This window comes from Aulonocara stuartgranti (genome assembly GCF_965226115.1).
Source record: "Aulonocara stuartgranti genome assembly, chromosome: 14".
In the NCBI taxonomy this organism is placed as follows: Eukaryota; Metazoa; Chordata; class Actinopteri; order Cichliformes; family Cichlidae; genus Aulonocara; species Aulonocara stuartgranti.
The window spans coordinates 26020556-26034917 of record NC_138950.1 but is presented as its reverse complement, the minus strand read 5'-3'; the positions used below and the strand labels follow the sequence as shown (position 1 = coordinate 26034917).

Here is a 14362-nt window from a genome sequence, read left to right as displayed (position 1 = left end):
AGACCAGTGTGCTGTATCTATCTAAGAATCATGAACATTCAGTGACCATAACAGGTGATAAGACTATTTGTCTTGCATAGCTTTACCAACATACAGTGATGGGATGTATGGATTGAAAGATCGATAGGAAATTAGAAAGGAAGAACAAAAGGGGAGGAGACAGAGTGAGTGACAAAGAGTGAAAGCAAGAAGAGCACAACAGAGCAGTAGGAGGGTATCAAAGTGTCAAGATCTGATAGCTAGTCACTAGATGTCATTGAGGAAGACACAGAGAGGTAATGAGAGCCGTGGCAGAGGGGAGAGAGGCCAGAGGGCTGGACGCAAAGGCCAACTGAGAAATTGAGAGGTTGAGTGTGGAAAGGAGGAAGAGAGGGGGGGAGATGGATGAGGTGCGGGACCTGAAGGCACAGAAAAGAGAAGAGCACCAAGGAACGCACGTGAGTGGCTCTTTATCACGTGAAGCCGCTTAAAGCCGATGGATGTGTGTCACATATTCAGACGGTCACGTTCGCACGTTTTCTGCACAGAAAGTATGGATACTGTGCAGTCAAAGTGAGCCGCATGAGTGAAAGCAAGGCTGTAAAAGAAGAGATATGTCAGGAAAAAGCAAGAGTCACATCTGCTGAAAAAGATCAAAAGCAACTGGTGATAACAGGAGGCAGGCAGGCAAAAAACAAAGACAACCAGGTAGAATGTGCTTAGAAAGCCAGTAGAACGAATGGAGTGAACCACAATCCCCTATTGGACAATGATAAATTGCTCATTTTGGTTTGAGTAGAAGGTTTGACAGTGACACTGGCTGCCTTGTTAAAGCCACAGCGAAATAAAATTGCGTGTCATTCCTTTTTTATGTTACTCAATTTTATTATAGCTATCCAACTCGAGGAAAGAGTGAGTGTGACAGTAACTGCTGTGTGGAAATCTGGGTCAGACATGACGTTTAATAACCAGGGAACAAGCTGATACTGTTTGATCACATCAGCCTATTGTTATGCCATGGATTATAGAGACAAATGGTGGCATGAACAAGATTTAGAATAGACAATTTTTCCCCTCCAATGTCTGTAAAACAATGTGCGTGGGAGCACAGGTAAAATTCCTTTCACTGGTGTTTTTTTTTTCCTTCTTGATCGCTCCTGTGCACCTTCTCTCTCTCTTTATCACACACACCAGCGTATTTTTTTGCAGCCACAAATACACACCTGAGCATAAGCACGCGCACACAGTACTAGCAGTCCATCACTGAGCTGTAACTCCACTGCCATCTCCAGGTCGTGTGTGGAACACATCCCGGATTGATTGGAACATAGTGATGAAGAATGGCTGTTGGCTCTATCACAGCTATCATTGTGATTTTATGCACTGAGCGTGTTGACTGCGGGCCGGGGAGGGGAGTGTTCACCACTCTCAGGAAGCACACACAGATTGTTCTGGGAAAGGGGGCTGCGTATATATTACAAACGACATGACATTTGTTTGCCAAAATGTGTTTGTCGTAATCACGTTGATAATGTTTCATTTCGTCCCGTCTTGCAAAGTGCTTCGTTGAGAGGAAAGGTGCAGAACTCTGTTTTGGAAAGAAAGAAATCTCAGATGATGTGGGTGACCAGCAAGAAACGTTGATCATGTACGCCTGCTTCCACGCCTCGGTGGCTAGGTATGCCCCTTTGCATAACTATGGTCAGACCATATGCTGTGTCCACATAGCAACAGCATGTAACTAATGTATTGTCTATCTGTTTGATGCAGCTGTTTGTTCCCATCCATTTTTTTACCGGTTTTGCACATTTTGTAATGCTCTTGAACATTCGCTCCACTGTAGATGCATTTAAAGATATTTTTTTGAAATGCAAAGACTTGCATGAACACAATGTGAATACACACCTAACCCATCCCTGCAGTTTATCTGAGCCAACAGCACAGAAGGCTTTAGCTAAGATTAATGCAAAGACTGAAAGCAGGGGGAAATAGCTATCCTGGCACTCTTCAGAGTCTCCAAATCCACCTACTAGTGCCTTTGGCCCCACTGTTTTACACATTTTACCCTGTAAGTTTAAGATATAAGGAAACAAAACTGTAAAAACAACATTTTTTGAATTTAGGATAGAACTGCATAGTGGAAGTATTTCTTGGCTGACAAGGTTCATTATTTATGCGTTGACTGCTTATAATTAATTGCAGTAAAAGTTGCAAAATGCACAACTGCAAGTTCCAAAAAACCTGCAAACCTTTTTGCACTTTGAAGAAGTGGTAAGGATTTTGTTTGTGGATAGCTGCTGCCGCCTACCAATCGCCATGCTAAGCTGTGCCGGTTACCTCCTGGTTACAATTAACAGTCAACAGTGGTATCAGACACCCCCCCCCCCCCCCCCCTCTTTTTTTTCCCCTCCTCATATCATCCATGTAAATCAGTCAACTACTGTTAACTGCTGTTTTGCACTGTGGAACTGTATTTAATTGGCTTTGTTGATCATTTATTCAACCCACACAGTAAACATACTACCTGATTTTTAGTTAATCATCCCTTTATCAGGCTACACCACCTGCTAATGCTGATTATTTATGGATTAACGGCCATCTAGCACATATCTTTCGCCACACATACACGTTCACCCAAACAAACCCGGCTGGAATTCAGACACACGCATCCTTCTGCTTTTCATCTTTATTTATTATCTGGAATTATGTTCACGAAGACGCGTGCGCGCACACACACACACATACAGTATATAGCACACACATGCATACATAGACACAGCACTTGGGGATGGACGGTTTCTGTCATCGCAGCACTTTCCCAAACAGGTTCTGATTAAACAGCAGCTTAGAGCGCTTTAATTTCATGGAAGAACAGACAGCGAGAGAGGGCGCGATGGAGAGAGACAAAAAGAAGGTGTGTGTGTTTGTGAGAGAGAGAGAGAGAGAGAGAGAGAGAGAGAGAGAGAGAGAGAGAGAGAGAGAGAGAGAGAGGGCAACAGATGTATGGACAAGGGAGAGAGGAGGAGAAAAAAGGTGCCGGGTAGGGGGGCTGATAGGAACAGAGAGAATGAAACAAGCTGCAGCAGGAGAATAGATTGAAATGATGGATAGAAGATGAGAGAGAATGGGTGGACACAGTAAAGAGAGAGATTACTTAAGTCACGGAAGGCAGCAATGATAGACGGGATATGGAGGGAAGAAAGAGGACAGGGAAGAGTGAAGGCACAGGAGGAAGGAGATGGGGTGGGGGTGGGGGGTTAAAGAGATATATAAAGAGAAATCTGAAGACCTGTCCAGAATTTTTAAAAAACAAAAAAAAACCTTGAACAGGAGGTGAGGAGAGGTTGGAGAATATATATGCTGCAGGCAGGTGGAGGTGCTTCAATATTTCAGTCATATAAAAAATTTAAATCCCAGTTAAAATCTGTGAATACTGCATATTTGTGATTAGTCTTACGTGCCGTCACACAACACGTCGTTCCTCTTATCTGTATCGCTACACACACACACACACACAGATCCACAAGCGCACACATTCATGACAGCCACGTGCTTCCAGTTAATGGCTGAATGGAAGATTATTAGGGGATATCAGCTATGGGGACGTAACCATGGGGCCAAACTGTCACACCAGGTTCTGGGCTAACACACAAGGGAGCGACCGTGCTGGAAGAGCCTCTAGCAAAGGAAGGGAGTTAAGCCAGCAGCCCACAGCAGTTTAAATGTGCGTAGAGCATGTCTGTTTCTCCAGTTTCAGATGAGGTATTCTATAGATATCCACACGGGAGGGGCTCGGTTAAAGGGTTTTATTATTCAGAAAGGACAATATGGACTGCGTGAGTGCACACACACGCACACACACACACACACACACACACAAACAGGCTTTTTAAAGAGCTTTATGAAATATGTTAAAGTACTTACAAATCCATTTGCTTTGAAGAGCTTGCTGTGACCTTAAGGAGAACTGTGCCGTATTGCTGTGGTACTAGAATAGTTATATATGAATATTAATGTCATATTCTCCCCTCTGAACTGCCTAAACTGTGTGACACCTTTACTGCTGGCTGTTTGCATGCAGGTGTGTGCAAAGAATTCAGGCACTACAGTTACACTACGTGCACGCAGCTCCTTACCTTTACATTGTGCAGCTTATCAGGATTAATATTATATAGACTGCTCGGTGATGTGAGCACAGACATCAGCATCAAACGCAGCAGCTTCCAGGCTATGTAACCGCAGTTTTTTAAGAACTTTGAATCTTTTATATTTTTGATCATCTGCAACCATTGGGACCAATTTAGCATTCGCACCAACTGGAAAGATGTTTGAAAGTGTTTCAGCATGCTAGATAAGAAGCTCAAAGCCGTGTCTTGTGGAGAGACAAAAATAAAGAGGGAAAAAAAGAAGGAAAAATGAGTTGAAGACAACAGACATGTGAAGGTTGCTGTGGAGGTTTTCGAGCTGATGTGGATTAGGTTAACCCAGAAACCGGGAGCATGATATGAACTTCAAGTGGATGTGACAGATTTCTCCTCTTCACCTTTACTGTTCTTATACTCCGTTGTCTAGTCATCTCACCGCCTCACACTTCCCTCACCTGTTCCATATCTTTCCTGCTGTTTATCTTCAATTTCTCTTTTACACTTCTGTCCAAACCCTGCACTTTCACATCTCCTTTACCTCTATATTTTATCCATTTCTATCACCACTGAACTCTTGCCCGCTTCCTCTCTTCATCTACTGATTCTGTCTACTCTTCTTTTCATCCTCTTGTCAGTTCTTTCGCCCCTTGCTTCCCTTCGCGTTGGCCTCTCCTTTACTTGTTTCCTTCGATTTCTTTTTTTTAAATTTCCTTTGTCCTTCCCCCCCCATTCTACACAAATTCTCTCGTTACTTTCTTTCATCGTCCTCTCTCCATATCCCTTCCCTCTGCTACAGATGGACAGAGCAGGGGAGATAAAGTGGAGAAGAAACCTGCATTTGCAAGCGAGGGCATCAGTATTTACACCCAAAGTCTGCGTATACCTGATCATCAGTGGCAGCCTTAGCCCAGGGAAGCAGTGCACAGTGTCAAACTGAATTTATTGCTGTACAACTTCGCAACATTAAGACTGTTTAAAAGTGCTGCTTAGCATTCTGATAGCATGCATCATCCTGCTCCAAGTCAAATGTTCCTGCACTGATTTAGTCAAGATGCACAGATGCACAAGTATGCACAGAAAACACTTAAATCCGGCTCCTTTGGGCTGAGTTTTCTAAAGCACAGTGATAGATGGTTTTCATCTAAATCTTGCGTTTTGGCTTCCTGTCTTCGAAGAATGGCTCAGCTTTCATTTGCAGCACTAAACATGAAGCATGTATAGACACACTGACCACAGCCCCATGCCTTTCTCCTCTCAAGAGGACAGTAAGGCAGCACACAACAGCATTTTGAATAATTCATGATGCTGTCGTTCTTGCACACAACATGCTAGAACGGGCTGAATAGCCTGTAGCGCGGTAAAACTTCACTCTCTGTTTTTTTGCCATTTCCTTCACTCGGTTCGCTCTCATAAAAAAACGATATCCAGCCATTTGCATCTTTACAAGTGCGGCGGTGCTTAAAATGCAATTAAAAACGCACTCAGGCAACATCCTCAATAAATGTTACGAGGAACCCGACAAGGGAGGCGAGTGGGTTATTAGTGGCATCTTGAGGTGTCACAGTCACAAATATATTTTGCTAATATTGTGCTGTGCACCTCAGGACCCCACAGCTGGTTTTATCAAAGGTCGGCTGATGTAAAAAATAAATAAATAAACAAATAAAAAATAGCAGCAATAATTATTAAAAATGACAATAATGAGCTTGAATCAGGGCAGCGCAGTGGCAAGCTGGTTAGCACTGCTCCCTCACAGCGAGAATGTGCAGGGTTTGAATCCACCATCTGCCCTGAGTGGAGTTTGCATGTTCTCCCCATGTTCCTCCCACTTTCCCAAAAGGTCACATTCAAATGAGCTGCGGGTTGTCTGACTTCATAATTTCACAGCTCAGAATGCATCCATAGCCAGTTACGGCAATCTAATCATCTTATTGCCTGCTTCAATAACAGGTGCTTTGTTTGTTGTTCTTTCCTCAAATTTTGAAGCCAATTAAACAAAACAAAAACAATACAAATGAGACACGACCAACACGCTCATGTTAACTTTTAGTAAGGCCTCAGTCACACGGGCCTCGAGACCAGTTAGCAACCATCTGGCAACCACTGGGAAAATGTGCATTCCCTAACACGCTGAAGACACACTCACGCAGGCCTAGAGACCAGGCAGAGGCAACGGCTGGTCGCTACAGGAAAGTGTGTATTCCCCGACCAGTTGGTGAGGAGTGGTTTCAGGAGATTGCTGGCTGTCGCTAATGTGAAATGAGTTATTCGGTGCTGCACTGATAACCTCCACATGACTGTTTTGCTTGCTTGCTCATAGTTTGTATGGAAAACTTACACACACTTGGCTGCAAACGGCAGCAAATGACTGCAAGTTGCGAAACTGTGGAAAGTGCGACACAAACTGATGAAGGAGTGTGGAGCTGTATAAAGAAAAATGAGGAGTGATACTGTATACTGCATCTTAATTGTTAAATAGTTACACTCACAATTATTATGATAACTCCCCTGACACATTCAGGGGACCAACACGCGAGTGTGCGTTCCAATTATTAATCTGTATGACAATAAATTTTATTCATGGTGGACGCTAAAATTAACTAGGCAATACCAAAATGAGAACTTAATTACATGACAAATGTAAATTTGATTTATGGTAATTATGCTGCAATCAGGCAACCTGAGCTGCAATGTGCAAGCAGCACCAAACTAATTCACCTGCCACTAAACTCATACATACAAATGAAGTTATCTTTAAAAAAAAAAAGTATATGAACAGAGATTTAGACAGCATGAAACAGATAGGGCAATATTACAAGCCTGGGTGCTTCAGGCCAATTAAAGTCATATACATGCATGTGCACGTGCACTCGTGCATATGATAAACTGTACATTTGCAATAACCATAAGTCACGTATAACCTCATATAAGTGAAGTTCATTCTCTGAAGCCAATATATGATGGATCTTGCAGAATAGCAGTTTAATGGTTTCACAACTTGCAGGAACTTTTGCATGACGGCACAATGTATGAAGATTCACGCCTGATGTCTTCACAACTTAAACGTCAGCTTTAAAAAAGGGGGAAAAAACAACCAAATGACTGAAACTACTAAATTAAAATAAGCTGGAGCTGAAAGGCATGCAAATTATGTGAATACGCACACACACACATACACACACACGTAAGATAAGAATACTGCACCAAGAGGCCCAAATAGCAGAGCACTTTAATCACAGAGTTCATTTCATTTCCTCTCCTCTCCTTTATCACTGGCTTGGTTCTTATTCATCTTCATAAGAAAGCAGAGGAAAGAGGAGCCAGCTCCCCTAATAGCTCACTGATTTACATGATGAGTGTTTAGCCCCATAGACAAACTCCTGAAAAAGGGGAACAGAGAAAAGGACACACAGAAACCTCCACACACTTTCTCTAATACACACACACACGTATATAGAAGAATGTAATTTGATTTCATATTACTAAGACAAAGAATCAGAAGCAGATACACACATACACACTCATCTGTACCCAAACACACACAGACATAAAGAGAACAAACAAGGCAGGCCCTGCTATAAACAGATGAGTTAGCACTCGCACACTGCTTTGCTTGTTTAGCGTGTAACTCAATTTGAAATGCTAACACTGCCATACGCTCAGGGGTATGCAGTGGCAGGCCAGCATCATCAGCCCACTTTCTAGTAATTTAACTCCACTCTTTCAACGCAGAACACTTGTGCAGTGGCCCCATATTTTACACACACTGAGTAAAATTAATTGGGAATTTTTTTGAGCACACATCATTTGCACGCTGGACCTACTTTGAATTGCAGATGAAGACGAAGGGGGGTGGCTGTAATGTAGCACGCCGTCTTTAAGTGCGTGACTGCATTCGGGTGCATTTTGTTTCTATTTCCGACTATCCAAAATGCGTGAACGCGTGTGTGTATGTGTGTTCTGTAGAGCTAGCAGGAATAATAATGACCTCGCGCTCCTTTATTAGAATCAATCATCAGTTAGAGAGGTGGTGAGTTTGGGGGGGGGGGGGGGGGGGGGGTAATGACAAGGATGAGGAAGATGATGCTAATGTAAATATGGACAGTGGACATGAAATGAAGCTGGCAGCCTCCAGTTTAACTGTGGAAACACTTAAACTATTTTTGTTGTATATTAGCTGTATATTAGCTTAACGGTGAAGTATCGATATTCAGCCATGCTCATACTAAAACTCATGATACTACCATTAATCTCACACTAAAACTGGTCAACTAATTCATTAAAAAAAAGTTGGAGGTGGAACTGGTGATTAGGCCACAGTAATTTCGATTAAACTCAGTGAACGAGTTATGCAGGACTGACAGCGCCACATTTATGGTTGCTGGCTACCGACAATAACAGGTGGAACTCACAGCGAGGGCTCCCAATTAAAATCAAAATCAACCTTCCTGCTTGTAATTGCTTTTCCACCTTCGCATTGTGTGTGTACGGCGCGTGTGCACATGTTTGCCCGCGCGTGGACGTTTGCGAAGTTGGTACTAAATTTAACGACACTGAAATTTCACAGCCTGGTTTGGCTATTAGACTGGCTCCGAATATTGACTCTTTTAATCCGGTTTGTTATAATTTCAAGTGATCTTTATGGCTACGTAAAAGTCAAAGAATAAATCCTGCACTTTCCTCCTTGAGTGTGTGTCGGTGTTTTATTTCTCCTGTGGATACCCGAGTACTTTGTGTTGCTGCAAAGATTAGACTGAGCGCCCAACTCCATCAATATCCATGACTCCTGTATTGCTCACAAACACACACATGCACGCGGTGATGGAGTGAGCGGAACAGACCTGACACGCTCGCTCACTGCTGAATGGGTTCTCTGATGGACTGAGGCTATTTAGTCACGCGCACACACGCACACACTCAGCTGGTGATGGAGTGAAGCCATTCCCTCTCCTCACCTCATGCCCAGTAGCTGGATGGTAGCCCAGTTAAGACTTGCCAATTGGCTCTTCCGCCAAATCAACCACACAAACTTTTCTGATGAGCTCAGTACTGTACACACACACACACACACACTTTCTCACAAACACGCAGCTTCAAACGGCAAGTACTGATTCCCCCTGTAGAGTCATACTGGACACTTTTCCTACAGTTTCACACTTTTCAAGTTTTTTGGTTTTTGAGGGGGGGCGTTCTCATCCTTTTAAAATGTGGCGTCCTTTGTCATTTGACTTGCCCTTGAGCTTAGGCAGACCCTTAAATTCTCTCATCTCCACCTTTTAATTATCCTGCAGAAACTATTCCACTGTGGATTAATAATATATCATTCCTCTGATTGCTTACATTCTCTTGGTCATAAAATTATCAATTGCGAACTTATAAGAATTAAAAACATTGTAATCGGTTTCATTCTCTCATTAGATCTAAATATTACACATGTCCCTGTGAAACTGCTTCAGCTGACCTCTAATAAACTCTCAACAATAGTCACCTCACAGCACCTGGGTTTTAATCCACCAGCCGCCTGAGGCCTCTCTGTCTCCCTGCACCTTTGTGGGTTCTCTCCGTGTACTCCAGCTTTCTCCTGCAGTCCAAAGGCCAAAGCTTTTTAGGTTAACTGGTTGCTATAAATTGATGTGAATCGGTGTAAATGGTTGTCTGTCTCTTTGTGTTAGCCCGGTTACAGACTGGCGACCTGTCCAGGGTGTATGCCTCCTCTCACTCAATGACAGCCGTGATAGGCTACCTAAATTGGATAAGTGGAAGAAGATGAATGGGTGGATGGATTGATTCACAGAAACCATATAAATTGTACTAACCATGGCTTTAACAGAGCCTTATACTTTTGGTCAGACACACTGTTACCTGCTGATGCTATTTTGTGACTTAAAGAGCAGCATCTAAAGGATTCTTAAGGTGCGTCCACACAGGAAGTATTTCATGGCAGCCAGAGAGCAATGGAAGTCAATGAGATTCGATGATGGGTGAAATAACAGCTGGCACAGAGTGGGCAATGTCCCAGGTTTAATTTTCTCTACTTCAGTGCAAGCTACTAAAGCACATACCAGAGAGCAAAGAATACCACTGATTCACATATGACAGCATGGTAATTTCATTAGAGGGATATTTAGGTACCCGGAGTCTGGACTGTCTGCTGGTGATTGACCTTCAGTAATAAAGCAATGTGGGATAAGCATTTACCTTAAAACAAGCTTAAAGACTGGTTCTGTTCTGTTATGCGCCTGCATCTCAAGCACACAGGCCTTCAGTCTGGTGGTCGTGCAAAGGCTTTAAGGTGCAAGATACATCCACAACAAAAAAACTGCACAATTAATTTCTTCTTTCTTTCCATCCATCCTCTTATCCAGTTCAGGGTTGGGGGGCTTGTCATAGGCCAATGCAATGCACAACTCCACTCAGAAAGGCCCCTTCTTGTTGTGAAGTGACAATACTATGTGCTGTGCTGCCCTGCAAAATTTCCCAAAACTCTGGAACAAAGAAGTAAAAAGCTGTAGAAGAACAAGTGCCCCAGAGAAAGGCCAGTCAGGCAAAGGATGGGAGCCATCTCTTCTATCCTTGTTTACTGCCAGTTACTAATGAACTGCCTGCTTCTGGGTGAAAAACTGTACACACGAACATGATTAATATACAGTCAGATGCACTGCAAAATGAGGCAAAAAAAAACAACAAAAAAAACGCATCCACTCAGCAACCTCTTTAAGGTTTAGTTCAGCGGTTACATCATCAGTTATCGATGCATGGACTGATGGATGGATTTTCTGATTTCACACAAGCAGTCATTCCCAGGTCAGTCCCATCTGCATTAGTGGCATGAACTTTTGATTACAAGACACAGAACAACAGCAAAATCAAAGTATGGTGTCAAATACATAAAGCCTAAAAATCTGCATTGGCAATGACTGGAAGAGTGACTCTGAGAACACCAGTAAATGCTGTCTCGACTCTTACTGACTTTTGTATTAGAACACAGAACAACCTCAAAAAAATAATTACTGTAATCTCACGAAGTATCTTTTTCTAAGCATTATTGGTGATAAAAATCACAGAACTGGGAGCAATTTAAATGTTTTCATTCTTTGCAGATATGAAACGCATTCATGACGACTTACTGTCACACACTACACAATCCTAAGGGATAAAAATAAAATGCCCAAACGCTACAATTCAGTAGTGTTTTTATTTTTCTTCTACTCATTTGGCACACATGTTGTAGTTTCTTTAGCGAAACCATTACAGTGTATTTTTTTAAAGTAAGCAAACTATTCATTCTTTCAAGTACTTATTCAGTCCAGGAATAAAACAACTGTAATCATGTAGAACTCAAATCAGCTAAATAAAGTTCCTCTTGCAACCACTTTAGTTTCTCTTTTGTCTCTTTTGGCCTTTTTCTGATCCTTTATCCCCAGTTGTCCTCGCTCTGCAGGAGAGTCGTGTCCTTGGTTAACATTAGTCTCGCTGCTTGCCAGAGGTGATCTCTAGTCCGGTGTTTTCTTGCCTTCCTCGGTCACTCTGGTCCTGCTCCGCTTCCTGTTGCGGCTGTTGCGTTCCAGGTCTCTCCAAACACCAAGGATCACTCTACAGATCATGCACAGCACTGATGAGCAGAATATTCGAGTGTGTTGTGTTGCAAGATGACCTTGCAGCCCCAAGACTTTTCCACTGAATTGATAAGAGTATTCTGGATTTTGACACTAGAGTTTGCAGGATTATTATTAATTGTGTTATTGTCTGTATTTTCTCATGGCTGTAAAATTATATGTATTATTTGCAGAACCTGAGAAATACTGAACAATGTTATCTAATGAGGCTTCGTGAATTAATAAAATGTAGCACAATACTTCTTAAAGTATAAAAAGCAACACGAACTATGCACTGAATTTTTTCTATTGCCTCAAAAACATTATATTAGGGAAAGCAGCGTATTTCCATACCATGAAATTTAATGTAGAGAGCCTGTAAATGTATTAGCTTTCATGCATCTGTGCAGTTCTTTGTATTCTTATGAAATCATAGGAGTGAATTTGTGTGAATGTGTGTGCGACTGAATGAGTGTGTGGGCCTGAGGCAAACTCAAATGAAGCAACACTCAGCAGACACCGCCGCAGGCTAACTTCACATGAGTCTCTTTTGACACACACACGCCTAACCATGGCTTGATGGTAGGTTTCACATTCATTTTGTCAACTGGAAGCTAACAACCACCAGCATGCTGCAGAGAGGGAGGTTAGGCTTTATCAGAGCCCTTCTGAACATCTCTACATTTCAAGTGTGAGGATATAAGGCCGTTAGCCTGCCACTGTGTCACCGAACAATATCTTCATCCGACCAGCTCTTTATTACACACTTGCAGGTTGTGTTGCGTAACCCAAGACGCTGCACTTGTGTGCATTTGTTTACCTGTCCGAAAAAACCGACGGTCTCTCCAGGCAGGTAACTGAGAGCCAGACTGCAGTCTGACGATGCCGAGAGGAGGAGGAGCTTATCGCCATGTAAACACATCTCCAGGTGAGTCACGTGGTCGAGGTGTGGATGGAAACTAGATAGCAGTTTTGGGAGTTCTTTGTTGACTCCTTCACCTGGTGTGAGGCAATAATACTGAGGGACAGAGGAACAGATCATTACACAACCGCTGAGCTTTGCCACCCATAGTTACCGTTGCTAAGCTTTCTGTTTTCTCAAATCACACAGCAGGTTACAATGGCAACAGTGGCAGATTTACCACTCTCATTACCACTTCTTGTGTGTTTTATTGGTGACCATAGATTTTGCAGGCAGACATAAAAAATGACTAAAAGACTGAGGTACTTAATTCATATAAAACTGTATGTAGTACATAATAGGTGATTATGGTATGCCAAAAGACTGAGCGAGAAGTGTGTTGTGCATTCTATGGAATGAAACCTCACGAGCTGATGATTTATGTAGAAGCCTGAAATAAAGGAAGATCCTTGATATTGCACTGCAGAAAAGCTAGTTAGTGCTAATATTACAGTGCAGTAAAATTCTGGAAAGATCTGACTTTTTGGAGATGATTTGTGTTGTGAATATTTTTGCTTAACATAGATAACAGAGTGAGATGAATGCTTTTTTCAAAGAAAGACTTAGGGCTATGTTTAGCTGGGGCTCCTGAAGAGTAAACTTTTTAATGACAGAGCTGCCGCAGCTGGAGTGTACAATGAAAGTGAGATCCCACTGTAAAAGGTGACTTTTCCACGATAGCCTGTATAACCCACAAAATCATATTAGCTAATGATGTCCTCTTTGGCCCAGATAGCATTTCCAAGGTTGGTAGTAACCTAACTGGCCATGAATGCCTCTATTGGCATCTTAAAGCAGATGAAGTACATTTTTAATCAATGTCTGACATTTACTGCTTTGGCTTGTTAGTTTTGCAGAGTAAATAAAACCTCTAAACTTATAACCTGTTAACTGTAACTTACAGTGGGGCAAAAAAGTATTTAGTCAGCCACCGATTGTGCAAGTTCCCCCACCTAAAATGATGACAGAGGTCAGTAATTTGCACCAGAGGTACACTTCAACTGTGAGAGACAGAATGTGAAAAAAAAATCCATGAATCCACATGGTAGGATTTGTAAAGAATTTATTCGTAAATCAGGGTGGAAAATAAGTATTTGGTCAATAACAAAAATACAACTCAATACTTTGTAACATAACCTTTGTTGGCAATAACAGAGGTCAAACGTTTACTATAGGTCTTTACCAGGTTTGCACACACAGTAGCTGGTATTTTGGCCCATTCCTCCATGCAGATCTTCTCGAGAGCAGTGATGTTTTGGGGCTTTCGCCGAGCAACATGGACTTTCAACTCCCGCCACAGATTTTCTATGGGGTTGAGGTCTGGAGACTGGCTAGGCCACTCCAGGACTTTCAAATGCTTCTTACGGAGCCACTCCTTTGTTGCCCGGGCGGTGTGTTTTGGATCATTGTCATGTTGGAAGACCCAGCCTCGTTTCATCTTCAAAGTTCTCACTGATGGAAGGAGGTTTTGGCTCAAAATCTCACGATACATGGCCCCATTCATTCTGTCCTTAACACGGATCAGTCGTCCTGTCCCCTTGGCAGAAAAACAGCCCCATAGCATGATGTTTCCACCCCCATGCTTCACAGTAGGTATGGTGTTCTTGGGATGCAACTCAGTATTCTTCTTCCTCCAAACACGACGAGTTGAGTTTATACCAAAAAGTTCTACTTTGGTTTCA

General features: G+C 42.4%; 1 protein-coding gene across 1 annotated transcript in view; it reads right to left on the bottom strand.

Moving 5' to 3' along the window:
• Positions 1 to 11331: 11331 nt before the first annotated feature.
• Positions 11332 to 14362, bottom strand: part of LOC309686918 (cilia- and flagella-associated protein 337-like) — a gene marked incomplete at its 5' end in the record, with an annotated part of 39204 nt that continues 36173 nt past the window's right edge. The window contains 2 exons of the mRNA XM_082501590.1: positions 11332 to 11717; positions 12540 to 12737. Coding sequence (XP_082357716.1) covers positions 11589 to 11717; positions 12540 to 12737 — 327 coding nt within the window. The 3' untranslated portion in view covers positions 11332 to 11588. The remainder of the gene's footprint in view (positions 11718 to 12539; positions 12738 to 14362) is intronic.